We start from the raw sequence: 27,674 nt of genomic DNA, 5'->3' as shown, positions 1-27,674 counted from the left end.
TAAAAACATTCTCTCAAAGTGCAAACTTATCTGTGCAATACCAGTAATTTGGTCGTCCTGTTGGATGTCCTACAATTTTATTGCCCTTTAAAGGATAACTATTATCTTAAACCTCTATACACACCCAACTATAGGCAATCTAATTTGCAGTTACAATTTTTGTAAATGGCGCCTAAATAGGCGGTACCGAGTACAATGATATTGGACCAAAAAAAGTGTTGAAAATATAAAATACGATTTGGACAAACCAAAAAAATTGAATTAAAATACAGATAAGGTTAAGTGGTGAGAGAGATTAAATCTAGGATATTTTTCTTTTTCATGGGATTAAATTAGCTTGAGTGGACATATATGTATATATAATGCCAAATGAGAACGGTTCACGTGTAAATCAAGGCTATAAACCGTTAGCCAACAATGTGGCAGAGGCAGAATCAGAATTTGACATGGATAAAAAACCTAGAAAAATAACTCCTGAAGTAAATGCAAGAATACTTTCGAAATTGACATTTTCATGGTTTACTCCAAAGCTAGAGGATGCGTGCGACCACGTACTTGAATTGGATGAATATTATGAATTGCCTATTAACAGCAGTTCACCAGAATTTTTAGTTCCTTTTTTTGAAGAGGTATGGAAAATGGAATTGAATAGGAAAAAAATAACTACCATTTTAAGCAACGAGGATAATTCTTTTGATTTGTATAATAATGTTAAATACATTGACAAGAGGAACCCATCGTTGGTAAAGGCACTTTATCACTGTTTTAAGAAAGAATTTTATTCTGTGCTTTTTCTTGTAATAGTATCAAATTTGCTAATAACCATGCAAATATTGTTAATTAGGCTGCTTTTAACCAAGATACAGTCTATGAATGACTATTTTGTTGACTTTAATATTGAAAATGAAACTAATACAGAAATACCTACTTGGGCTTTGTTAATAGGAGTGGTACCTCAGAGATTTAACAGAAAAGTAGCAAAAGATGGCATATTTATAGTAATGATAATGACAATGGTGAATATACTCTTTCCCGTTTTTAGGCAACAGGAGACTAGATTGGTAACTAGGGTTGGCAGAAATGTAAGGTCTCTAATGACTGGAGTAGTATATAGAAAAGTATTGAAAATGGATTCAAATATGTTCAGGGACAATTCAAATAACAATTATTGTGGTGACAATGATAATAGCATTAAAAGGACTCGTCTTTCTGTTGCATCTATATTATCAGAAAGTGCAGCAAACGATACAAATGGATTGTTTGGTAGTGTAGTTAATCTTCTAAGCAATGATGTTTCTAGATTCAGCAGGCTCTATAACTCCCACGAATTTTATTCAGGAGTAGTTTCAATCATTATTTCGCTTTTCTCCTTATACTTTGTTCTGGGTGTTCCAGGCTTAGCAGGAATGTTAATAATGGGGTTTCATATAGCATGGAGTGTAACATCCTTGAATTACAGAGTTTATGAAAGAAAATCATTTTCAGAGATAAGAGACAAAAGAATATTGCTTACTTCTGAATACTTGAGTTGTATTAAAATCATTAAATCATACTCGTGGGAAGAGAGTTTTGTTAAAGAAATAAACAAATACAGAATAAATGAGATATCTAGTTTGTTGTTCCAGGGGATTTACTGGTCTTTATCTACTTTTTGTCACGCTGTTGTTTTACATTCAACACTAATAACTATATTAATGTTAAAGTACATGGGAAAGAAGATAGATCCAGCAAACATATTCTTTGCTCTTGTCTTTTATGATGCGGTTAGTGAGGTTGTAATTTCGTTCCCAAAATCATATGCTCTATTTAGAGATCTAATTTTATCTTGTGAAAGAATAAAAGAGTTTTTGTTGCTTGAAGACAAAGAAACCGTAAACAAAAACGATTTTTACAATAATTTGTACTGTTCTTTTAGCAAAAACGAGATAAACGATCACTCAGGTTTAGTGTGTTACAATAATGTTGAACTTAGATGGAAAGATGGTCATTTACTACTAAATAATTTAAACTTTAAACTAAAATCGGGTGAGTTAATGGGAATAATAGGTCCAGTTGGTTGCGGAAAAAGTGGATTATTGATTTCTGTTATAAATGAAATAATTCCTACAAAAGGTTCTATTGGTATTAAAGGCAGTACTGCTTATGTTCCTCAATTGGCTTGGATATTTACAGGCACAATTAGGGAAAATATTATATTCGGATCTGAATTCAATCAGAAGTGGTATGATCAAGTTATATCCGCTTGTTCTCTTACCGAAGACTTTAAACTGTTTCCAAATGGCGATCAGACAGTAGTTGGTGGTAAAGAGAACAACTTATCTGGTGGTCAAAAACAAAGAATTTGTCTAGCCAGAGCTGTATACAAAAATTCTCAAATATATGTACTTGATGATTGTCTTAGTGCCGTTGATAGCAATGTTTCCTCTCAAATATTTAAAAATTGTATTACTGGATTACTGAAAAACAAATGCGTTATTCTAGCAACTCATCTTTTGGATATTGTTCCGTATATGGATTATGTCTTACTTTTAGATGGTTCAAAAAAGTGTCCAATATACTCTGGTGATCCAAAAGGTCTTACGAAAATTTCCGAATTTAGACGAATTTTCGAGGATATCAAATTAAGTAAAAATGTAAGAGATGCAGATACAAGTGGAAGTAACATTGATAACGACATTGTAAGTAACTACAGTAACAATGACAAAAACAATATCGAGCCATATTTTAAGACTAATAATCAAAATTCAAACAAAAGTACCGAAAATATGAAGCATATTAGCTTAGAGGAAGATGACGTTGAGGGTATCGTTACATTAGGAACTTATGTAAAATATATGCGTTCATATAACAAATATTACCTTATAGGAGCGTTTTCATTTGGATTTATAAGTACGCTCTTAAACATATTAATTAGTTTTTATGTTGGATATTGGACCGAACACTTCTACGAATTGGAATGGAGATTTTACTTTGGATTATTTGTTTCACTTTCTGTGATATTTCCAATAGTTGTTGTAACTACGACTGGATTCTTTAAACTTGGCGGATTAAATGTGTCAAATAAATTCCACGATAAACTTTTAAAACACATTGAAAATGCTCCTCTGCGATTTTTTGAAAATACTCCAATAGGACGTATACTGAACAGATTTACATCAGATCTTGTTAATGTAGACGAGTTACTACCTACTGATTTTAATAATGCGACAATCGCCGTAGTTACCTGTGGCATTATTTTAATTTCTACGGGATTTATAACTCCACAATTCTTTGTTTGTCTTCCAATATTATTCTATGCATTCTATTGTATAGTTAAAAAGTATCCGCCAATACTTCGTCAGGCCGAGAGAAGATCTGCTGCTTTATCTGCTCCTATAACCTCTCATACTATTGAAACAATTATGGGACTAACTACAATACATACATTTAACACAGAGGACATGTTGACAAAAAAGCTAGACAACTCTGTCCTATTACTAAGCAATGTAAGATACCATGTTGATACGGCGTATAGTTGGTTAAACCTTCGTTTAGAAATTATTGCTTCTATTACACTGGTTTTTTCCGGTACATTTGGTGTACTTTTATCATGTTGCAACAAAAACTACGCTGGTATTTTTGGAACAATATTATCCTTTGCTGTTACTTTGCCTGGTTGGTTAAGGTACACTGTTTTCACCCTAGGGGAGTTTGAAGCCGACATGGTTGGCTTTGAAAGAATAAGGAACTATACAGATTCCGAATTAGTTGAGGTCTCTATCTTTAATGAGAGAAACCTCGATGACAATAACGGTAAACTAACTCATCCAAATTGGCCTGAAAAAGGTAGAATTGAATTTAAAAACGTTTATTTAAGTTTCGATCCAAATTTAATGAATTACATTCTTAAAAATATTAGTTTTAATATAAATCATGGGGAAAGAGTTGGAATTGTTGGAAGAACAGGAGCAGGAAAGAGTAGTTTGTTTACTGTGTTGTTAAGATTGTACAATCCTTCAAATGGTAATATATTAATTGACGGTGTTGACACCGCTTCAATTCCAGTACGCGAACTTAGAAATCGTATTTCTATTGTACCTCAAGATCCCATCATATTTACTGGAAGTATTCGTTTTAATTTGGATCCAAACAATCAATTTACTGACGATGAATTGTATAATGTGCTTAAAAGGGTTCATATTTACGACTATGTTATGGCTCTTCCTGACAAACTTGATCATTTTTTTGTGTCAGGTGGTGGTACACTTAGTGTTGGAATTAAACAATTGTTTTGCTTGGCAAGGGCCGTTTTGAAGAAATCAAAAATACTACTTTTAGACGAAGCAACGTCTTTTATAGACGTATATACTGATTCTTTAATTCAAGAAACTATTTCAAAAGAATTTAAAGACTCAACAATAATCACTATTGCTCATAGAATTAAAACTGTAATTAACTACGACAAAATCATGGTTCTTGATTCTGGTAAAATTATTGAATTCAATTCTCCCGAGGAACTACTAAATAATCCAAATAGTACATTCAAATTACTTGCTTCCTCAACAATATAATGTAAGCTGTGTTTATTTTTATTTGCATAATTTAATTAAACAAGTAGAAATATATATGTTTATTTACAACTGTTAATTATTTCCCATTTAATCTCTTTCTAATCATAACTATTATATATCTCAGTGTGTTGATATTTGTAGCTGCTATTCCTTTATCTTATTTACATAACATCAACAAAGTTGAAGAAAGAATCGCAAAATACACTCAAATACGAGAATAAATACACTGAGATGAGAAAAATGTTACGAGTAATAATAAATATCTTTTTGTAGCTATCTATCGTTTAACCTCATTTTTTGTTTGATTTTACACAAAAAAAGTATGTTTATAAATATAAACACTAGTGTTGTTTTCATGTCTGTAGAAATAAACAAATTCTGGAAATACACAAGTAACGGAACAATAAATACCCACAATTTGTGAATATATTTCGTTAATCATTCAGATGTACTTTTTTTAATTAAACATTACTCTCTGATTTTGACGACTTTGTTGTTACTCTTGTATTCGGAGGTGTTGCTGGAAATAATGTTTCTATTGATGTTACAATATTACTTGAACAAATTTCATTTTTCGAACTTTCCATAGTGTCAGTAATTCCTGAACACCTTGAACAAATTACAGAATACACTTTGCCTATTTTTGCCACTCTGAATATAATTTAAGGTGAAGTATAATGTATTCAGTCAGAAAATAGCAACTGCCAATTCCTTTCTTATTATAATAAGGAAAAATATTAATAATAAACTGTACCCATTAGTGAATATATATCTTTTATAAAATTAACCATTTACTCAGTACATATTTACTTTGCATGTGTATGCATGCATGCACTATATATATTTATCCACAAGAATTATCATGTATATTTTATTGTATACTTGTATTTTTTGTTTAATTACCTATAAATTTGTTTTTTCACTCATTCCTCATAAGTCTTACAACAATTAACCTAAAGCAACAAACAAGTTATTTGAAATCAGTATTAATTACTGTATTAAAAAGGAAGTATAATAATAATAAAAACTCTAAAATGTGTCAGATTATGTAAATTAGACCAATAAATTTTGTTGAATACTAATAAACTCATATAAGAAAAGTATATACACTATCCATTTTGTTGATAATTTTTATATTAGCTTAGAATTTATGTGAAATTTATTATATTTATATTCAAACGCCGTCTTACTGCCGTCATATATCCATATTAATTTCCTTTTTTTGCATCTCACTTTATTTACGAAAATTGATCCTTTGCTAGATCTTGACTTCTCTTATTTTAATTTCACATAAGAATTTTGAAATCGAACTACTTCAAGTCCGGTATCACCTATTTACAGATTAATTCTAAAAAGTAGGCGGATTTACATGAACAAATTTAGTAAAAAGTTACTACATCTCTAAAGATTAAAATGAATTTTCAAAGTAGCAAAAATAGAGATGATGGAAACGATATAAAGGATAAAAATGTTCCATTAGGGAGTCATCAATGCCAGTTTTACTTTAAGATTCAGATATTTATACAACACAACATGAAAGGTTAACTAATCAGTAACTGAGCGATATAATTTATGTGCACATTCATTTATTAATGATACTCAATAAGTATATGACAAGATGAAAGAAATTTTTCAGCAACTTACTTGGAAGGGAATGGCGGAAATAACAATAAGACTGGTGCCGCCAGGCGAGTATATAATAATTAGTTAATGGACACTTAGACTACTTTTGAAACATAATAATTACCATGGAGAGTAGTGGAACAGAAAGTTATGATAAAATAAATAACTCTGTAAGCGGTCGTGGTTATCAACGCATTTCGGTTGTAACTGACAGCCAAGTTGATAAATGCAACGATTACGATTTCGATTTGAATATGTTGAAACAAAATCCGAATTCAAAAATGAATTATGATCAAATAGGTCCTGTGAAAGAGTCAAAAATAACTTGGCTGTCAAGACTTACATTCTCTTGGCTCACACCTATTATGGATAAGGCTTATAATTCTTGTCTTCAGATAGGTGATTTTTACGAGCTTCCAGAATTTGATACTCCAAGATATAAGCTTAGGAACTTTACATATTACTGGAATGAAGAAATGAACAAATGCAAGGTAAATGATTGCAACTATGATGATTCATCAAAGAGCAAGACAGTTGGTTCTGAAGATAAAAATAAGGATAGTGAATCCACACTTAAAAGGGAGGCAACAGACAATAGCTATTACGATATCAAAAGCGAGAGTGACCAGCTGTTGGGATCTGAAACAAAGGATCAACACCAAAAACAAGTATTGCTGAATACAAAAGAAATGGATAAAGTTTATATTAAAGAAAAATCGTCACTCAAAAAGTATCCTTCACTTATAAAAGTTTTGTTCTATACATTTAAGTGGCACTTTTTAGGTATTTTTTGTTTGGTTGTTCTTGCTGATTCCTGTGTTTTGGCTCAGTCAATAGTTTTTAGGAAATTACTATTATGCATGCAGGGAGTCAGTACAGGTAACCCGCCAACCACAAATAATGTGTCAAACAATATACTAAAGGAAGGAATGTGTTTTGTACTGCTACTAACTTTTTTGACAATAATATCTCCACTGCTTAAACAGCAGGAACACAGACTTGTAAATGACCTTGGTAGATATTTAAGAAGCCTTATGTCTGGAGTGTTATATAGAAAACTAATGAGAATGGGTTCAATAGGTTTTAATGGAGGAATCTCTTTTGAAAGTTCACCATTATCACAATCTACAAAGAATTCAAAAGCTATTTCAGAGGGAACGAGTTTTGTAAATTTGATTGGAAATGACGTTTGTAGATTTAATAGACTCATTACTGCTCATTTATTTTACTCTGGGACCTTTCTATTAGCAGCCTCAACTATATGTTTATGCTCACAACTAGGATTTTCCGCACTGTTTGGCGTTCTGGTTGTTATACTAAACGTTGTTTTTAGTGTATCTGCTTTGTACTTCAGAGCACTAGAAAGACGTCCCTATCTATTTTTGCAAGACCAAAGAATAAGGTATGCAAACGAATACATTTCAAATATTAAAATAATCAAATCATATGCCTGGGAAGAATGCTTTACAAAGAAAATATCTGACTGTAGAGATGGAGAATTAATTAGTTTGCTCAAACAAGGAACATACAGAGCTCTTTCTATGGGAATATATAGCACCACAATGCAGGCTACATTGGTAACATGCATTTTCTATGCCTTGGCGGGACACCCATTGGACCCTGCGACCGTATTTTTTGCAGAGGGACTTTTTGAAACACTTAGTTTTGCCCTATCCTCACTCCCATTTTCCTACGCATCTTTTCATGATATACTTCTTTCGTGCACACGAATTAGAGATTTTCTAATTGTATCAGAAAAAACTTCACCTCCTGCAGTAAAAGATGCACCAAAACCCAAACAAACGGTGAGTCTTGGGTCTGCAAAGGTACTGCCCACGCAGTATACATGCCCCACAATATCTTCGCGCGGGTCCGTGTCATTTGAGGACGTACACCTATATTGGCCGGATGGTCATTTAATGCTTAAAGATGTATCTTTTAAGGCTGCAGCTGGAGAAATAATAGCAATATTGGGCCCAATTGGGAGTGGAAAAACAGGTTTGCTTTCTGCTATCATAGGTGAGATTGCGCCATATAAAGGTAAAATACTCAAAAGTGGGAAGCTGGCCTATGTGGCTCAGGTGCCGTGGGTACAGACCGGTACAATTAAAGATAATATACTTTTTGGAGCAGCCTTTGATCCTGTTTGGTATGACGCAGTTATAAAGGCTTGTGCTTTGTGGATGGATTTTCAGATACTTCCAGAAGGAGATAGAACACTTGTTGGTGAAAAAGGACTAAATCTTTCTGGTGGTCAACGTCAAAGAATAAGTTTGGCGAGAGCAGTCTATCAAAAAGCAGATATTTATGTGTTGGATGACTGTTTAAGTGCAGTTGACAGTCATGTGTCAGCACATATTTTTAGAAACTGCATATGTGGTCTTCTTTCAAACAAATGCGTTATATTAGTTACTCATAAACTTGAAATTATTCCCAATGTAGATCAAATTATTTTATTTGACCCTACAAAACGTCGTCAAGTTTATTCTGGTTCTCCTATTGATGTCCCAGCCCCTGTTCTTAAGAAACTTGCATCAGAGCTTCTTTTGGCTGAAGAAACCGAGAGTGAAACAGCTAGCCGTTATTCCTTAAACTCACATGACCTCCGTATGTTCGACCAGTGCCATACATTTGACAATGAGCCCTTGAGAGGGTTCCCCTCAACCTTTCCCAGTGGTTCAGAGGACGCTTCCCATTTTGACCAAAAGGAGCAAACACAGATTCCACCAAAAGCAACTCGCACTGGGGTTGTAGACGATGTTGTTGCTGTCGACATTCTTGATGCCTTAGTGACTTCGACCCCAGGAAGAAACGATAGGCCTTCAGCAAGTTTTGGGAAAGGTAGAACGGCATCTGTTCGTATGAGTGGGGAAGAACTGAGACACCACTATAGAAGAGACGGAGATGAGAGACGCAAAGAAAGCGGATCTTTATTCAGTGAAGCATCTGCAGATGGGAGAAACAATGATAAAATATGCATTAATGTACCAGAAGAACTGACTGAACTAAGCAGTGTATCAAAAAAGATATACAAAGCTTACTTAAAGGAATGGGGAGTGATTAACATGTTTGGGGTTTTACTATGCAATATAGCGGCTGGACTTGTGTTTTCTAGAAACATGTTTTGGCTGGCCAAATGGCGCGGGCCATCGGGTTCTAAGATAGATTGGGCGCGTCCAGTCATGTTTTATGCTTTACTCACCGCCCTATACGCACTTCTTCACATTTCATCCTCCTTATTGGTCAGAAATGGGGGTTTAAATGCCTCTCGTGTGTTCCACAACAAACTACTATGGAGATTACGGTATACAAGCCTTTCTTTTTTCGAGGTAACTCCTGTTGGAAAAATCTTAACGCGCTTTACAACAGATTTATCTAATTTAGATGACGCCCTTCCAAGAAATATTGGAGATTTGTTGATTGCAGCTGCGAAAATACTTGTCATTACAATCTCAGTTTCAAGAGTTATTCCCGCATTTTTACTCTGTGTTCCACCTTTGGCATATTTATTTTACCAAGTATCCAAGAAGTATGCACCAATGCTGAGACAGTGTGAGAGATTGTCTGTGGTTTACCAGGCGCCAATTCTTTCGCATGTGGTGGACACAGTGGATGGGCTTTCAACAATAAGAGCTTTTCACGCCCAAGAACGATTTATAAGACGCATGGATGATGCGGTTAGGGCCGATAGTCGTATAAGATACCATGTTGAGAACGCCTATCGTTGGCTTTTTATTCGTTTAGAGATGATGGGTTGTGTAGCGGTTTTTATAGCAGGTACCTTTGGTGTAATAGCAGTATCAAAAGATCCATCTACTGCTGGGATTTTTGGGGCTGCAATGACATTTGCTCTATCCGTTTCAAGTTGTCTTAACTTTGGAACTCGTGTATTAGGTGAGATAGAGGGAGTGATGGTAGGTTTGGAGAGGATAAAAGAATACTCTGAAACAACTCCATTGGAACCTAAACCAGTGATAGAGTCATGCAGACCTCCTTTTGACTGGCCGAATAAAGGCGAAATCGAGATTATAGATTTGAGATTGCGTTATAAACCAGAATTACCGCCAGTACTTGATGGAATTAAGTGTTGTATAAAAGCAGGTGAGAAGATAGGAATTGTAGGACGAACAGGGGCGGGTAAAAGTAGTATATTCTCTCTGATTCTTAGGTTAATTGATCCGGAAAATGGATTGGTTAAGATAGATGGACTCGATATATCATCAATTGGTACATTTGATCTTAGAACAAGAATTTCTATTATTCCACAAGAACCTGTAGTATTTTCAGGCACAATCAGGTTTAATTTAGATCCTCTACAGCAACATACAGATCAAGAAATAGAACAGGCTTTACAGAAATCACATTTATATAATTTTGTTAAAAATCTTCCTAATGGGTTAGAAACTATATTGGATTCAGGTGCTCAAGTTTTAAGTACCGGCCAAAAGCAACTTTTATGTCTTGCTAGAGCATTATTAAGATCAAGCAAAGTTGTTCTCCTAGACGAGGCCACTTCTTCCATTGATCCCCATACTGATATGCTTGTTCAGAAAACAATTCGCCTTGAATTTGCTTTTTGTACTGTTTTAGCTGTTGCTCATCGTATTCAGACAGTTTTGGACTACGACAAAATTCTCGTTCTTAACTCCGGTCACATTGTTGAATTCGACCGTCCAGATATTCTGTTGGCATCACCTCACAGTCTATTCTATTCACTAGTTCATGGAAGTCGTTAATTTTTTTCCATTGTTATTATCACTGCCTTTCTTCCATCGCTTTTTCTGTATAACTCTACCTTAAGCACCTGAATTTTTCCATCATTACTATCCTTTTATTGTGATGAATCTGCGAAATTCTCACAAAACATTTCTATCAAAGCTGAAACTGAGGCACCATACGGAAGGTTTCTCGGTGCTCGACTGAGGTAAAACACTAAATTTAACGTTCCTATTGAAGTTGCTTGTCCCTGAGCCGACCCATCAACGGCAATACTTCTTGAAACTTCTAACGTGGATTCATCTGAGGATAATCTGTAGCTGGAAGCAAAATTGTATATGCTTGCAAATAAGTTGTAACAAGCTTGTTCTAATGCAATCCTTGGTCCTGGAGCTATAAAAGAAGTCGGTCTTGGACCCGAAAGACCTCTTATTTTATCTGAACCAAAACCAAAGCTTGAGTATTGGCACAACTTTAACCATATATCGTTTGAATGCGCTATAACAGATTGTGTAACTTGAACCTGGACATACAATTTTTCTGTCAATGACTGTGGGTATCCAATTGGTGGTCTTTTTCCAATATACTTGTACTGACCAACTGGATACGGAGTTTGAATTGGTGAGGGAACTGAAGGGACTGGTGAAGGAATTGAAGGTATTGGCAAAGGAACTGAAGGAGGTGGAGGTGGAGGAGGTGGTGAAGGTGGAGGAGGTGAAGGTGAAGGATGCTGATATGGCCCTGGACTGTATGGTGTTGTTGCCTTTATCGAAAATGTGAATGTACTCATTATTTTGCTACAAAAGTCTCTTGCAACTTTTTCAAGTGTGTAACCAGGAAAGTTCCTTAAATCTAACATTGGAAATTCAAGAGCAACCTTACCCGCAGGAGGTCCCCACTCTAAATACATCTTCAAATGTTGACCTTTAAGTACTCCTTCGTATGTCTGTTGATATGATCCCGAAAATCCATATTTTATCTCAATTACATCAGTTCTTTCACTTCTTTGTGAACAATCAACTAAAAACTTCGTACAAACCTGAATCTTATTTTCTAAAGTTGTATCCCCATTACTATCTAACCTTAAAATGTAGCTATCTTTATTTAAAAAATATGGTGATTGAACTGGAAATCCTCTAAATGGAGATCCAAATGCAGTGCTCCTTTGAATGTGACTATATAGTGCATCAAGTAATCTTTGCTTTTCTTTACCCTTTTCACCACCACCGGGTCTCTTGTATATACCTCTACAAAACTTGGCTACGGACTCAGTTAATTCCTGTTCAGTACCTTGTCCCTTACAATGAACCCTGATATTGTATTCGCTCTTAAACCCATCTAAATTAACATATGATCCAGCGAGCGAAACACTAACTGTGTATTTACCTGAACTTATTCTTTGGTGGTCCCTAGATCTTGCCGATAATACTAGCTGCTTAATAACTTTGTTACATGCCTCCATTAATCCTAAGCCCGTAATTTCTTCAAATTCGAAGAAAATTGGAGGCTCAGAAGGCAAGTTCTGTACAACCGCACTTGAAAGTGAAGCACGATGAAGTTTGTTCCATTCACCATGTTTCTCTGTTACAGGCTTTCCTCCATACGACTCATCACAGAATTTTTTAATCATTTCTTTAACTAACATTGGGTCATCTTTATTTATAACAATTATAAGCTCCTCTCTTAATTGAACTTTGCTTTCAGTTAAACTAGTTACGGTATATACCATTTTATCACCCAAAAATTTTCTTTCACCTGTTTTTTCACTATTCTCTACCATATTCCTCAAAGCTTTAATACAATTCACCTTTTTTTCTTCATCATTCCTTCCAACCATATATAGAGGATGAGGAACTGTTGGAATTCTTGAAACGTATTTACTTGCCGTACCTAAAAGAGCACTTGCAACTAATTTTTTCCACTCCTCAGAGTGAGGGGATGTAGGACCAGATGGAGGCGATGTTGGAATTGGAGGTAAAGTTGGACCAGTTGGAAATTGAAATCCAATGGTAGGATATGGAACAGTCGGGTAGGGCGGTGTACTTGGTCCCGGATGAACTAAAGGATATGGTGGTTGACTTATTCCAGGAGTTAATTTTGATGGAGGTTTTAATTCTGTTAATCGATGTTCCAAATTCCTAGCGACCACCTGGCAGAATCTAGTTAAAATCTTTTTAATTTCACTCCTCGAAACTGATTTCGTCCCACCCACCAATCTCACACTGGAACCTCCTGATTCAAAAAAAGTATAACCTGCTTGAAATGACGGTTGAGCACATTCTTCTACTATTTTGCTCAAAAATCCAAGACAAATGTCAAAAATTTCATTCTTATTTTTTGCCGTCCTAAGTACAATATCCGGACAATTTCCCTTAATATCCATAACGGTTTTTCTGCACTCTGCAGGCCCGTTAACAGACGTAAGTTGTTGCAGAGAACTCCAAATCTCCTCTTTAGTGATTGCATTAACTCCAGACAAAAATATTAAATAACAAATGCTACCCAACAAAAAAACGATTCCACTTCTCATCGAAAACATTATTACGCTATATTTCAAACACCTATTTTTATTATATCACTGTTATCTTTTACTCTGACCTATTTACTACCTGCATAAAGTCCAGTACAAAATTGTTTCTAGAGTTTATCTGTAAAAAGACGAAATGAAATGACTAATCTTGAGCTTCTACAAAAAAGATCACCTAAAAAACCAATTTTAAGATCACTTGGCGGCATGCCCACTTAGTTTCTTGGTCCAACTTTTGAAAAACAAAAAGGATGAAGGAGATAAGTGCTATATCAGAATTGAAATTTCAAATTCACGCCTGCAAAAACCCAATAAGTCTAACGTTGACTTATAATTTTATTTTTACTCTTCTTCCTTTCATAAGCAAAAAAATGTAATAGATACCCACATATCTAAATATAAATGTTCTTAAATACCCGCTCAATTGTTACAATTTAATGATACGGGAAATTTGAAAAAGCGATTTTAGCTCATTTAATGATTGGAATGTTGCTTTGAAATAAATAAATTTGAGACTAATTTACGTTAGTTCTCCGAGTTCATCCGAATGTGAAACTCTTTTTTCCATATCCATCAAGTGCTCGGCAATGTTTACATTTTCGTGAGTCAAATCGATCTTTTCATCAAAGCCTCCTTTCTTTGATATATTTTCATTAACTAAAACCTTACCATTGATTGCAAATAAAACCAGCCACTGCCTCCCAAATTCTTAATTTTTCTTGGTTATAGCTCTCTTTTTCTCCTCATTTTGGATAGAAAATATCACCAAACAACAAAAGCACCAAAGAATTCACTGAGCGTGTATTTCCATCTGAAAAAAGGCATTTTTTAAGGCAAATTAGATAATGCTTATATTTGAACTAGGTTTTGTTTTCATAAATCAATCTGGAAATAGACCGTTTTTGTTGTAAAAAAAGACTATTTAAATACTTAGGAGGGTAGCCGTGTGAAAACCCGATTTGTAGGCTAAAATAGGAAAAATTATTTCATTTTAGTTGTCTGTAACCAAATAATTCAAAATGGCACAGCTATTGTGCTATGTTTTTTATTTAAATTTACACACAAATATCAAGTGCATGCACAAATCTAATACATAGTCATTTTAGATGGTAAACTTTGCATGCAAACAAGATATGACTTCCCCACGTTAAATTTTGCACCCTCAAATTAAGCTCCGATAATTTGAAACGTCCAACAACAACCACAATTAATAGAAGATTCTACCTTTCAATTAATTTTCCCTGACTAACGAAAAAAACAGTTCAGAGGATGAAAAGCATTTAGTCAATTTGACAGAAATATTCAACTTTGAAAATAATGAATGAAATGGCGGGTAAAGTTTACGATCTCAAATTTAATTTTTTCATGGTACGTAAAAGGCATGTTATATAATGGAAAAAAGGAAGCCTGTTAAGAGCGATTAATCTGAAGGGGTAATAAGCACGGATTCCAATGAATACAAAGAGAGTACTTATTTTGATTTTTCCAATACTAGGTATAACAATATTTGGTTTAATTGGAAATGTATCTATAAATTGTACTGTTGTAAACGAAATAAGATCAAATCCACTGTACAACTCGAGTTCAGGTAGTTCCGGAGAGAAGAAAAATGGTTTAAAGAATTACGGAAATGACAGGTCAAAATCAGGCAGTACTCTTCCAAGCTCAATAACAATAAATGAGGACAAAATAGAGAGTGATGAAAGTAATATTAAAGGTATAAATTTGGGTAATGAAATTGCAAATCTTCAATTTAATTCCAAGTTGAGTAAATTATATGTCAAGACTCCCTACTCAGTCAATAGAAAAATATTTCCTAAATCAACCTCAAACTATCAAATACCAGATAAATTTGTTGAAAATGTCTATAAGTCAAAATCGATGTTCACAATGGAGGGTAGAGTTGATGATGAATGTGTGGGGCATCTCTTGGAGACGGAAAAAATGAGAAGTAGCAAGTTAATTAGTTTTAAATGTCCATTAGGAACGTCAATAAGTTATGTTAGAATTGAGTACAAGGAATACAAATACAAACCTAAGAAAAAAAATATTAAAAATAATCCAGAATTACAACATATAGAAACAGCAATTACAGGATTGGGATTTGGTTGTGATGATAACAAAAGTTTTATTAACATAGGGACACTAGCTAGATTCGGCATGGTGTTATCAGTTCCAGAAATGAAAAAAATGTGGATAAATAAAGTAACAGGTTATTTTATTCGGTCAATAACAGGTAGAGAATATCTATCAGAGTTGGTTATTTCCGGATCTGATGGAACACTAGGGGTAAACTACAATCATGAAAACAAAAGGGGTGAAACAGAAAACAAATCTGTAAGTGTTCCAATAAATAATCTAAATTTAAAGTCTCATAAGGAATGGAGTGGGAGCTTTATTACAGGAGGATGTATAGGTTTAAGTATGAGCAAAAAAGAAACATTCATAAGCAAATTAGCTATGATTTCTGTTAATGTTGGTCCTGTTAATGGCATTCCACAAGCAGTTAGTTCAAATGAAGGAGAATATTACTATTCTAGTGTGGGTGTTGAGGCCAACAAGGTATTAGTATTACCAAAATTATGGCCAGAGTGCCAAATGTTATTTGGAAGGGAATCGGGACGTTTTAAGAGTAATTTCTTCCTATTTAAGCTTCCAAACAGTGAAAATGAACTATTTTTTAACTATATTGAGGTTAGATATAATCTAAAAAAACGACCTATTTCAATCGAATTTAAAGAGCTTATCTCAAAAAGTTCTTTATTTCTCGGCAAAAAGATGGCAAATTCAAATAACCCGTTAGATTCTTCTCCGTCGGTGATAACAATATCAAGAACTGGTAAAATATCACAAATTACTATTGGAATTGACGAAAAGAATATGAGCAGAATGGATTTAGGGTTTGTATCTTACTTGGAGGTTGTGATTGATGGCATGAGTACCATCTTCATTCAAGAAAAGGCACCAAGTTTTAAAAGAACATTTTCTGGTGAAAATTTGAAATATATATGTGCAGAAATATCTAATGAAGGCAACCTGCTTGGATTTGGTGCATTCTTTACCAATAGACTCTATGTGCTTCCGTTCTCACAAGGAGGCGTTCAAACACATTATTCAGATTTGGAGGGGGTTTTCTCTCCCAATTTATATAAATCATTAGAAAATGATAATTTGGATAATACCCCACAGTACTATCTGAAAAAACATAAAAAAAGAGCAGAATTGCCTGTTATTGAATTTATTTCGAGTGAGACTATAGATGTATATCAAGGGAAAAGTATATTAAAGTCTGTTTGTGACTTTGGAAGAAAAGAAAATGATAATGAAGAGATTGATTACTATTTAATAACGTGCAAACCTGGATATTTTTTAAAAAGCTTAAATATGTTTTCATATACAACTGAGGACATAATAAGAGGATTTGAGATTGGATGTGGAAATGGTGAGGTTATAATAGGTGAAAAAACGCCATTAAAGCGAGGTGTAAGAATAATGGAGCACGTAAACGAGTCAGAGAGCCTTGGATTTGAAATAGGCTTCAGTGGTTCAAATTTATCAGATGATTTTCTTCCTGTATCTTTGAAGATATTTAGAAATGGTAATGAAGAATTTAGTCACAAAACGGTAGATGTTAAGCAAAAAAAAGTGATAGTATCAAATGAAAGAGTGGGTTGGAATTACGAAAAAAATGGGTCCTTTAAGGGTATGTGTTTTGCAATAGATACAAATACAAATAAAATAAGATTCAGAGGTATTTCAATAGTGGAAAAGCAGGTGAAAACTGACAAGAGGGATTCAATCAGTGGTTCGTTAATAAGACCAAATATACTTTATCCACCAGACTACAGAGCATTGGGTTTGGGTTATATTGCTTTTGGTGATGTTGTATTTGCATCTAGATTAGGTGTAGATGCTCCAGAAGAGTGTAAAAATCGTTGGATAATTGAGAGAAATATTAAAAAAAGCGAGAAAACAGAGCATATGGGAAACTTTGCTTTTAGCTGCCCAAAAGGAAACATTATTACACACATATATGCTTCCTCAAATAAAAAAACAAGATTAATGGGAATAATTGGTCTTCTGTGTTCAGATGGTTATTCAGGAGCGATAATAGGCACATCACAAGATTTAATTGAATTTAAATATGTAAGTTTGGTTGAAAATCTATTAAGTTTAAGTCCACCCTATTTTATTACATCTGTAAAGTCTGGTATTCCAAGAAATTCAAATGATAAGTTTTTGGCAAAACTTGAGACGTATGTAAAATATAAAAATAATGGTGAAAATAGCTTGTTCTATAAGTATATTTCGGAGGATAAAGTATTTCAGAGAAAAAAGAGGATTAAAACAGGTGAAGTGAATGATGGCCCATTTGATACATTTTGTGCACTAATACAAACAAGATTAATAAGAGAATCAACAAAATTAAATAAAGAAGGAATACTAAACATTGGTTTAGGTTCATCACCAAAACGTGAGGAACTGAAAGGTGGAAACCCAATAAAATCTTTTGGTAAAATATTTGTAAATCAAATAACATTCCCACAATGTCAAATGGTAAGGGCACCTTTATCCACAGAAATAAGAGAAACATTCACAATTTCATGTCCCGATGGGAGTAAATTTACTAAATTTATTCCAATAAAAAGTGAAATTAACGGCGAATCGAGAATAACAGCTTTTTTGATAATATGTGATTCTAATGGTATTGCATTGGTTGGTTATACATCACATGAGATAGATTTAGATTCATTCGACAGAGTACCTATCGAAATAAAGGCTTATCAAGAGGATTTGCCCATGGAAAATTTAACAGAAATAGATGTCTCATTTGATTTTAAAAAAACCGGTCTTCAAGGACTTGATTTACATATAAATGACGGAAGAATAAACAAATACCCGAAAGATGTGAATAAAGAGGAGATAAAAACGTTATATACAAGGAAATATATAGGAGACTCTTTGTCTATGATATGTTTTGAATTTGGTGAAAAATCCAAAGAGGTTACTGGTTTTGGTGCCTATTTTAAGTCACAAGGATTGTATTGGGAATCTGACTATATATTACCACCAACACAATTTCCGTTTGACAAAGAAAGACCAAATTATCGTTCAAATATTTCTCCAATAGAAAGTTCTAGATTTATAACTAATATAGGAGTTCATTTAATTAAAGATGTTAATTCAGTATGCAGTGATAATTGGGTAGGAGTATTTGAAAATGAGAACAACAATTATCTAAATTTTGGTTTTTCATGCGGTTTATCGACAATTAGTGAGTTAGTGATGTACTTTTCTGATGATTTAATGGAAGTTGTTGGTATAGAAGGTAAATGCGATAAACTAAATTCAGACAAATCATTTAAAGTTGGAAAATGTGATGGAAAATATAAGGAGGTTGTCAACCTGAAAACAAGTAAAGTTGAGGAAATTGACCTTGGATTCAGTAAAAAATCTAACATTTTCGGTTTCTTTTCATTCTCAACCATAAATGGAGAAGTAATCAGTAAATTCAGATCAAAATTAATGGAGTTTGAAGGAACTGGTTCAAGTTTATATTGGTCCTCTGAAATAAACGGTGATAAAATGTTAACTACTATTTGTTTTAGCATAGACAGTGAGACTGGTAAAATAAAAGGTATTGGCATACCGAAAGAGAGCAATAGCATTATATGGGAAAAAATAGAACCTGCTATGGAAATAGAAACTGTAATAGAAGGGACTAAGAAAACAGAAAAACTTGAAAGACACTATGCCTCCGAGCCAATTGAGAGCAGAACAGTAAGAGGAATTCCAAGAGTAGATTCAAAGATAAACTTGGATAGTGTAAAAACTTTGACATTGAATGAATTGTATGGTGGTTTTATATCGCATGATAAAAATGTATTTGTTTCACATTGTAGAAAAATGGTTGGTGTACACAAAGAAGACTCGAAACAAACTTCAATATTTTGTCCTAAAAATCACAGAATTGCAACAATAATGTTGTATTTAAGTTCGCCATCCCCGGATGGTATAGTAGTTGGAATGAAAATAGCCTGTCATGGACAATTCGAGAATCAAAGGGTTACATTGGAGGATTCCTGGACAGGAATGTTTCAAATAGGGACAATAACTAAATATGAGTATATACAGGGAACGGAACCAACCGTATTCAGGAGTTTAGTTTTCGGTCTTAACAACAATGACAATATAGTGTACACGTTTGCTAGTGATCATTCAGGTAGAAAATACTTGGAATATAACAATGAAAATGAAATTGTATCAAAAATGACAGAGTACAGACAAGACAAATATAATCACCTCAGAGGTCTTTGCTTTGAGATGGATTTTGACAACATTCACAGAATAGGATTTATAATTGAATAGGCATTTTGTCAATCTTGACCACCCACATTTACATTGACGTAAGTGAATTTCAACACTAGTTAACATATCTGTAGTTTTCTTATAATTTAATATTTGTTTTCCCTTTATATGTACAAAAAGAGTTGTCTGATTTCTCCTAGTGTGGTAATCATACTTTTCAATCGCATGCATGCAATGTAACCACATTCAAATGCTTACTTTTCCACATGCAATTTTGTCCTTCAAGTATTGAAATTAAATAAAGACATAAAACATAGTTTTCTGTTTGTTATTTTATTTTCCTTCTATACCACTATTTCAATACCTTTCGAATAAATAAAAGTAATGAGAAGGGTGGTAGGAAATAAGCAAGCGTGCTAGGCATTTTAAATATATGTCTTGGTATAATGTCTAAAATATAAAACAAAAACCGAGGGGGAAATTTTGATAAATATATAAGAAAAAATCTAGTATTTAGTAGGTATGTAGGTAAGTGAATATCGGCAAATAAATATAGAAAAAAATATCATATAGTAAATACCTATTAAATAAAATATACGCACTTGTATATTTATATGTATACATAAGTATTTATTAATTGAAATAATATATTAATTAATTAATTAATTAATACATATTAATAAATAAGCTATTATTTTTTATTTATTTATTATTAGTATACAAGTAACCGGAATATATAAGGTGAAAAAATAAATAGTAGAAAAAATTAATAAAAAGACATAAAACAGAATTACAGTGGCATAAAAAGTATAATATTTATTATTATCTACCGATTTTAATAAACTCATGCAAATAGTCCCCGTAAAAGGGTAAATAATTAAAGGCTAAGCAACTTGGCGCCTAAGTGAATGTAATAAATAAACAGACATATTTTTAAACGAAACCGACATTTGGTCTAAATACGAATAGAAAAAAAGGAGGAAGATAAGGTTGGAGAAGAAAGAGCGAGAATTAGCTTCTTTTTTTTCTTTGGTGATGCAGTAATAACAAAATCATAAGAAAGTTATCAGATGTGTATCTAATTTTGAAATAGGAGGAAGTAGAGATAGAAGAGATGAAAAAATTAGATGAGAAAAGAAGCTTAAGAGAGAGTGCAGGCACGGTTCAGAAGGGTGGAGATATAAAGAAGTTGTCGATAAACACTATTGATTTCTTGACTGGAGATAAGGATTTTGAGGATGATGAGATAGTTGAATATAGAAATGTTGTTTCGCTTTTATCAAAGGAGCAATTGGTTGATATACTAAGTAAGTCAGCATATATTTTTGGAGATGTAGGAGCTGCCTGTAAATTAATAGTTGAGAGGAGTCCAGTGAGTAGAAGAGTAATGGTGAGAAATATATCGTTTCAGACCACTGATAGGGTGTTTTTGAGTTTATTTGAAAAGTTTGGTGAAATAGAGGATTCCACTATAATAAGAGAAAAAAATGGAAGATCAAGGGGGTATGGTTTCGTTACTTACAAGAGCAGTGATTCGATAAAGAAGTTGTTTAATGAGAACTTGGTATTAAATGGAAGACAACTACTGGTAAAATTAGCGGCTGATCCATTTTCTGAATTCACATCAGGTCCTATGGATTGTTCAAAGATGATAGATTCAAATAACCAAATGTCTTCGAATATATTTAAAAAGAAGTTATTTATTAGGAATTTATCAGAGAACACAACTAGTGAAAGCCTGAGAAAAGCATTTTCTGAGTTTGAGGATATTGAGGAATGTTTTGTAATGCGAGATCACCATACAGGTAAATCAAGGAGATATGGCTTCATAACATTCAACAATCTTGGCGATATGATGAAAGTACTTCAACATCCCGAGAGAATAGTGGATGGCAAAGTAACATTTGTCTCTTTGGCATTAAAACAGAAAGACAATGCAAATAACAATAATGCTTCTAGTAAGAGATCTGAAGCGGGATCAAGCGGATATCACGGAAATAATAATTATCAATCTTTCCCAACTCCACATGGTTATTTTTACGACTATTATGGTTCTATTTCACAATTGCAGCCACCTGAGGTTCAGAATTCAAATATTACTTCCGATAATATTAGAAATCAGCATCAAATTGAAGTTTATCCATATGTCAACCAGTGCTACTACTCACCAAATACATGTTTTGCTCCTTATTTAGTTCCATACTCTGCAACTAGTGCTCCATATGGAATTTATTCAAGTGCTACTGCTGCTGCTCTTTACTCATCGATACCTAGTAATAGTCAGGAGGAAATTGGTATAAAGAGAGAGAGAGATAGAAATCAAAGCAATTACCCTGTAGACAAATTTATGTAAAAAAACAAGTAACAATTTAAACTTAATGGTAAGGTAGAGGAAAGATAGTCAATAAATAACTGTTCTTTTAAATATGGACACTGCTTTAATTTAATTTAATAATAATTATAATGGATCTTATTATAACAATTATCGGTATTTAATGTTAATTAGGGAAAAAAGTTTTTAAAGGAAATAAAACATTCAAGAATAAAAGTGTGACATCAAGTATCGTAAAAAATGAGCATATTTGGGAACCGTTGTGAGTTTTATATTAGTATTAATACCAATAAATCAATATTAATACTAACTTAATTAAATATAAATGATTACCTCAAGATATTCTTCTTGGCTTGAACCAATCTCTCACCCTGACCAGCATCTCCAATTAAAGCAATATTATCCACAGCACTGAGATTTGACATCATCTGAATGACTTCCTGTTCTAAAGGTGATATGTCAAAGGGATTGATGGCACTTTTTGTTGGACTGCTACCATCTCTATCATCATTATTATTGTTTATATGGTGATGGTAATTATGATGATAGTTATGACGTAAGGTAGCAGAATTGATGGTAGAATAGTTGCTTATTTGTGGATTTTTAACGAGAGCTGTTGTTTGGAGGTTTATTGATTGAATCTGCCTAATCTTTGATTGTTTATGAATTGCTTCTTGAACTTTCTTTGAAATAAGTGGAATTTTCGAGTCTAGTCTCATTTCTGGTGCAAGTATTGATCCTCTTGCAAATAGATTTGCTTCAATTTCATGTAGGAATTGTTGCTGAGGTCCCAAGACGCTTCCAGGTCTTGCGATTCTGTTCCAGCCTATCCAAGCTGCTGCGGTAAAATGGTAATTTTTAATTGCATAACATCCTAAAAGCGTTCCCGTTCTTCCGAGACCCGCTTTGCAGTGAACGGCTATGACTCCATTTTGTTTTTCAGTAAGTTCTAAGAATCTGTTAAGAATTTCCCTCGGTGGGCATGATCCATCAATAAAGTATAATTCTTCGTGTTTAATTCCACTATTTCTAAAGATATCACTGTCATATTGTTTTTTGTTTAATCTTATAACCATTGATACTCCTAACTTTTTAAATATAGGAACGTAAAATTCGGGAGTTAGAGACAAATAACCATCCTCATCTATACTTGTGCCACTTGGACCACTAAAGGCTATAAATTTGTTTGGTACTATCCAAGAGATATCCCCATTCTCTATTTTTTCATATTTACTATACTCTTCTATATCAAACTCATCGTACTGAAACCACTTTAATATCATTGCATAATACAAGCCTAAAAGACAGTCACCTACACTGAGTGAATATGAACACGTTCCATATGTTGCATCTCTAAAGGAAAGTAAAGGTATGGAATTAAACAATGTTAAAGATCCCCCAGGGGTTTTTCCTTGTCTTATCATTAAGTAACAACAAGCCAAGAAGGCAGAATTTGTCCTTTTTTTCATATCATAAGCGTTTGTACACTGCATTATATAACCTCCGGTTCCTTGTACTGTTTTTAATAATGAATCAACTTTCTTGCAGTACTTATATATACACCTTAAATTTAATGGTCCGAAGTCCTGAAAGAATGGCTCATAAACAAGTTCGTCATCTATGCAAAAATATATAATATTACCACCTTTTTTCTCATATTGAGAACTTGGCAAGTTACTTATACATAAACTCCAGTAAAATTTATTTTCTATTAATGTAATTGGTGATCCCTGCACTATATTACTTATTTTTTTACGAGAATGCATTATATATTGATACTACTAATAACAGCAACTCAACTTTCTGCTTTATTGTCGTCAGTATTACTTATAATGGTGTTATCTTTATTTCCCTTATTGCTCGTTTTTTTCCTAAAAAAAATAAAAGTAACAAGCTCTCCCTTCTGATTCTCTTTTATTCTTTTTTTAAGTGAGGTTTTAAGTACTGTTAAGATTTTAAACAATACTTTAATTACAGATGGAATAAAAAACAAAATTAGTGCCTAACACGGTATGAAATACGGTTCACTTATCTAAAAAATATATTCTACTTTTATTGTATTTCTTGGTAATATTATTATATAATTCTATTATTTTATTTGTTCTTTGTACTATTTAGCTTTTCTCACCTCACTGTTAGAACCTGTTGATTAATTTAATCTATAAAACTGTTCATGTAAATACACTCACTTACTGTATGTCAATCTTTTTTTTGACATGTCAGGTCCTAATTTATTTATATAGGTACCGTGACGTGCTGGCGCCACGTCGCGTCTACACATGTTCATGTAATAATAAAGTAAAAGTAGAATAATTTGAGCATGGGAAATTCTAACTTGCTTCTTTTTAAATGTTTGGGTAGTTTGGAATTTTGGTGTAAAATTTTTCTTGCCTTTTAAGGAGAAGAATGGAACTTTAGGACAGTTTTATGGAAAAAGAGCAAGCGGTAATACCTTTTTTAACCAGTTAATATTATCTTTTTATGAAAAAGTTACATATTAGTGTGACTTAATATTTGTTTTAGTATTCTTTTAGGAAATGAGCTTTAGGAGGGAGAGCCGTTGTGATGCAGCATTATTGTAGTGATTTCAAAGGGAATTTTTGAGCGGTACTTTCGAGTATATAGAAAAGGCAAGTAGAAGATAAATATCAACTGTGTTTTAAAATAACCATAATATAGTTAATTTGTGCTTTGATTATCATCATCTACATTACGTTTTATTCCTGACCGCAGTTCACTCGTCTCCATCCAAACAAGAGTTTAAATGTCTGTTGATTGACGGAAATAGATTACATCACGTTTAAAACGAAGGGATACTTGGACAAGAAAGAAGCAGCACTGCTAAATAAAAAGAAATTACTACCTAAGGTGAGATTAGAAGATAACTCCTTTATTTATCTATATAAGTATATCCAACAAAGAAAAATATGGTATTTGTAGTCTCCACCACCTTACCTTGCCCGTTTTATGAGAAGGTAATTCCTCTGTATTAATTATCACTAGTATTACTCCTCAAATCACTGTATGAAGTAATTAGAGAAATGGACAAAATAATGCAAGTTACTTTAGATAAACTTGCATTTGTTTATCAGAACTTAAGCTTATGTGGATACATTCCATTAGTTAAAGTAAATCTAGTCTTTAAGTAACTCATCATTAGAGGATTTGACTGGATAGACGGGACAATGGCAGAATCTAGTTTCTGTTGATCCTTTTTCCTTTCCTCCGAAACAACTCTGTTTTGTTTGGTGTTGTCATCACCTTGATTCATAAATGAATCTTTATTCTTTCTTTCTTTCTTCCTATCAACCTTGAAGTATTCGTCTGTAAATTTGGACAAGTCTGCCTTGGACACATCTATTCTTGTACTAGTCGCAATGATATATGCAGGATTGACTCTCCTAACTGGAACACCATTTACCGAAAATGGTCCTGTGACTACTATTAAACCAGATGGAAGAGACTTTAACATAACCACTCTTTTACCTTTGTATGGGCCTGCCAATAGTATGCAAACAACACCCGGTTGCAGTGAACTTCTAATCTTTGGAGCAACAACAGATGCCTTGCGACGAGAGGCATATTTCTTCCTCAATGTCACCTTAACGCGATCACATTGTCTTGTTATTTGCAGTTTTTTTACCATTTTTCCTTTACTTATACCCTCTGGTTCTGCTTATTCGAAATAAAAGAGTAAAACTAACAACACAAATCTATATTTACGTGCAGAAATGTAAGTATATCTACTTGTTACTTGATATCTAAATGTAAAAATACTTTGTTTGATTTCCCTTTCTTCCTGCCCTTTAAGAATATAGCCTTTTTTTTCCTGTCAAGACAAACTGAGACAATTTGAAGACACAAATGCGGTATATTTCAAAAAAATTATTTTCTTGAGAAAAACCGCGCATTTATATTTTTTTGTTTACATATAAGATTTGTTCGGTACCTTACCGCCTCGAGACATAAGAATAATGTAAGCAAATTACCGCCTAAATCAGTATAGATATTTAATATATGCTTATTAGTAATAATTAAAAAAAGGGGGTGGGGAGTATGTATGTGACTCAAAATGATAAACTGAAATATAAGCGTTTATGACTCAAAAAGAGCTTAATCATAATTAAATTTATATTATTTACACCCCTTTTAAAATAAAGTAACAAATATTTAACATAAAATAAATTTTGGGGCGCCAGTCTGAGACAGTAATATCAATATATAAAGACAACGTAAAATAGGCATTGGACACGAAACCAATATTATTTAGGAAATATTTAATGTATCCTCAATAACAAATTGGTCAAATAGAAGTGATACTGCATTAACAAAGTGTGTTCTTTGGTAAATATTTTAAGTGAACTTTGAAATTTCAAACTTTGCAGGAAATTGGTACTGACTTGTTTTTCAATAGTTTGTGACAAATGGAGACGATGATCTTGTATTCACTCGATAAATGTCCGATGGTATCAGTAATAATGTCAGTTGCTGAAATCACAGGAAATAAGATTACTTTGAAATCAGCTGACAATTTGGAACTAAAAGCAATAAATCTCCCACTTAAAAAGGGGACACCAGTTTTAGTGACAAAATTTGATGAAATATTTGGGACAAGTACAATTATTAGACACTTAGCAAGAGGTTCGCCATACACCAACTTATATGGAAGGTCGCCATCTGATGCAACGCATGTTGATATGATGTTGTACTATTTAGACTCGGAAATGACTCCACTGATACGTTCTTTGTGTCCAGTATCTGGATGTAGTGGTGATAAGACGGCAACATACAAAGAAATTATGAATATATTTACTAAAATAAATGAATATCTCGCGAGACGTACATTTATTGTTGGTCACCGTCTTACAATTGCCGATATATTTTTAGCAGTAATGCTCGATTCAGTTGTCTTTTTTTCGAATAAAAGCATTAGTTTGGACACTTTGGTTAATTTAAGGCGTTATTTGGACACGGTATTGAATCAGCCAGCAGTTAAAAAGCATTATGGCGAACTTTCTAAAAAGTGCTGTCAAGGACAGACAAAGACACAGAGCCAATCCCAGTCAGGTGGTGCTTCCGAGGATAAAACAAAAAAAAAGGAGAATCCCCTAGACAGTCTTCCACCATCCTCTATGAATCTAGATGAATGGAAGCGCGTTTATTCAAATACAAAGGATTTGAGAGGGGTTGCAATGCCTTGGTTGGAGAAAAACTTTGATCCAAATGGTTATTGCTTTTATTACATGAAATACAACAAACTTCCTGGCGAGTTAGATGTTGCATTTAGGGCGAGCAACATGGTTGGTGGATTCCTGCAGAGGTTAGACAACAATTTCAGGAAATATTCTTTTGGTGTTATTAACATTGTTGGAAGTAATGGTGAATTTGATTATCAAGGCGTATTTCTATTTAGAGGAAACGAAATACCTGAAGAGATGATGTCCCATCCATCATTCGAATATCACACATTTAAAAGACTTGATTTCTCGAACAAGAGTGAGAGAAGTCTTATTTCTGACTATTTCTGTAATGATGAAGAGGTTGAGGGTCTTAAGATTCAGGACTGCAAGGTATGGAAGTAGAGAAATATGGTGTAAATGTCGTTCTTTTTTACTCG

General features: G+C 33.4%; 8 protein-coding genes across 8 annotated transcripts; 5 read left to right on the top strand and 3 right to left on the bottom strand.

Annotated features, from left to right (window-relative positions):
- Nucleotides 1-362: 362 nt before the first annotated feature.
- Nucleotides 363-4,550, top strand: FG379_000223 (ABC ATpase; the record flags this gene model as incomplete). The annotated part of the gene is made up of 1 exon (XM_067325633.1): nt 363-4,550. The coding sequence occupies one exon, from the start codon at nt 363-365 to the stop codon at nt 4,548-4,550; it is 4,188 nt and encodes a 1,395-aa protein (XP_067183177.1).
- Nucleotides 4,551-6,298: 1,748 nt separating this feature from the next.
- On the top strand, nt 6,299-10,909 carry FG379_000222 (ATP-binding cassette; the record flags this gene model as incomplete). Its single annotated transcript, XM_067325632.1, has 1 exon — nt 6,299-10,909. One exon carries the CDS (start codon nt 6,299-6,301, stop codon nt 10,907-10,909), a length of 4,611 nt encoding a protein of 1,536 aa, XP_067183176.1.
- A 95-nt stretch (nt 10,910-11,004) lies between these two features.
- On the bottom strand, nt 11,005-13,428 carry FG379_000390 (uncharacterized protein; the record flags this gene model as incomplete). Its single annotated transcript, XM_067325800.1, has 1 exon — nt 11,005-13,428. The coding sequence occupies one exon, from the start codon at nt 13,426-13,428 to the stop codon at nt 11,005-11,007; it is 2,424 nt and encodes an 807-aa protein (XP_067183344.1).
- Nucleotides 13,429-14,868: 1,440 nt separating this feature from the next.
- On the top strand, nt 14,869-19,785 carry FG379_000389 (uncharacterized protein; the record flags this gene model as incomplete). Its single annotated transcript, XM_067325799.1, has 1 exon — nt 14,869-19,785. One exon carries the CDS (start codon nt 14,869-14,871, stop codon nt 19,783-19,785), a length of 4,917 nt encoding a protein of 1,638 aa, XP_067183343.1.
- Nucleotides 19,786-20,839: 1,054 nt separating this feature from the next.
- FG379_000388 (UBP1 interacting 2a) lies at nt 20,840-22,078 on the top strand (the record flags this gene model as incomplete). Its single annotated transcript, XM_067325798.1, has 1 exon — nt 20,840-22,078. One exon carries the CDS (start codon nt 20,840-20,842, stop codon nt 22,076-22,078), a length of 1,239 nt encoding a protein of 412 aa, XP_067183342.1.
- A 308-nt stretch (nt 22,079-22,386) lies between these two features.
- On the bottom strand, nt 22,387-23,823 carry FG379_000387 (CDC14 phosphatase; the record flags this gene model as incomplete). The annotated part of the gene is made up of 1 exon (XM_067325797.1): nt 22,387-23,823. One exon carries the CDS (start codon nt 23,821-23,823, stop codon nt 22,387-22,389), a length of 1,437 nt encoding a protein of 478 aa, XP_067183341.1.
- A 1,322-nt stretch (nt 23,824-25,145) lies between these two features.
- FG379_000386 (60S ribosomal L6 (YL 16 like)) lies at nt 25,146-25,703 on the bottom strand (the record flags this gene model as incomplete). The annotated part of the gene is made up of 1 exon (XM_067325796.1): nt 25,146-25,703. The coding sequence occupies one exon, from the start codon at nt 25,701-25,703 to the stop codon at nt 25,146-25,148; it is 558 nt and encodes a 185-aa protein (XP_067183340.1).
- Nucleotides 25,704-26,481: 778 nt separating this feature from the next.
- Nucleotides 26,482-27,639, top strand: FG379_000385 (elongation factor EF1-gamma (glutathione S-transferase family); the record flags this gene model as incomplete). Its single annotated transcript, XM_067325795.1, has 1 exon — nt 26,482-27,639. The coding sequence occupies one exon, from the start codon at nt 26,482-26,484 to the stop codon at nt 27,637-27,639; it is 1,158 nt and encodes a 385-aa protein (XP_067183339.1).
- Between the last annotated feature and the right edge of the window lie 35 nt (nt 27,640-27,674).

Source organism: Cryptosporidium bovis (assembly GCF_009768925.1).
Source record: "Cryptosporidium bovis isolate 45015 chromosome Unknown contig_10, whole genome shotgun sequence".
NCBI lineage: Eukaryota > Apicomplexa > Conoidasida > Eucoccidiorida > Cryptosporidiidae > Cryptosporidium > Cryptosporidium bovis.
The sequence above is the reverse complement of the archived record's forward strand: the minus strand, read 5'-3'. Positions and strand labels throughout refer to the sequence as shown.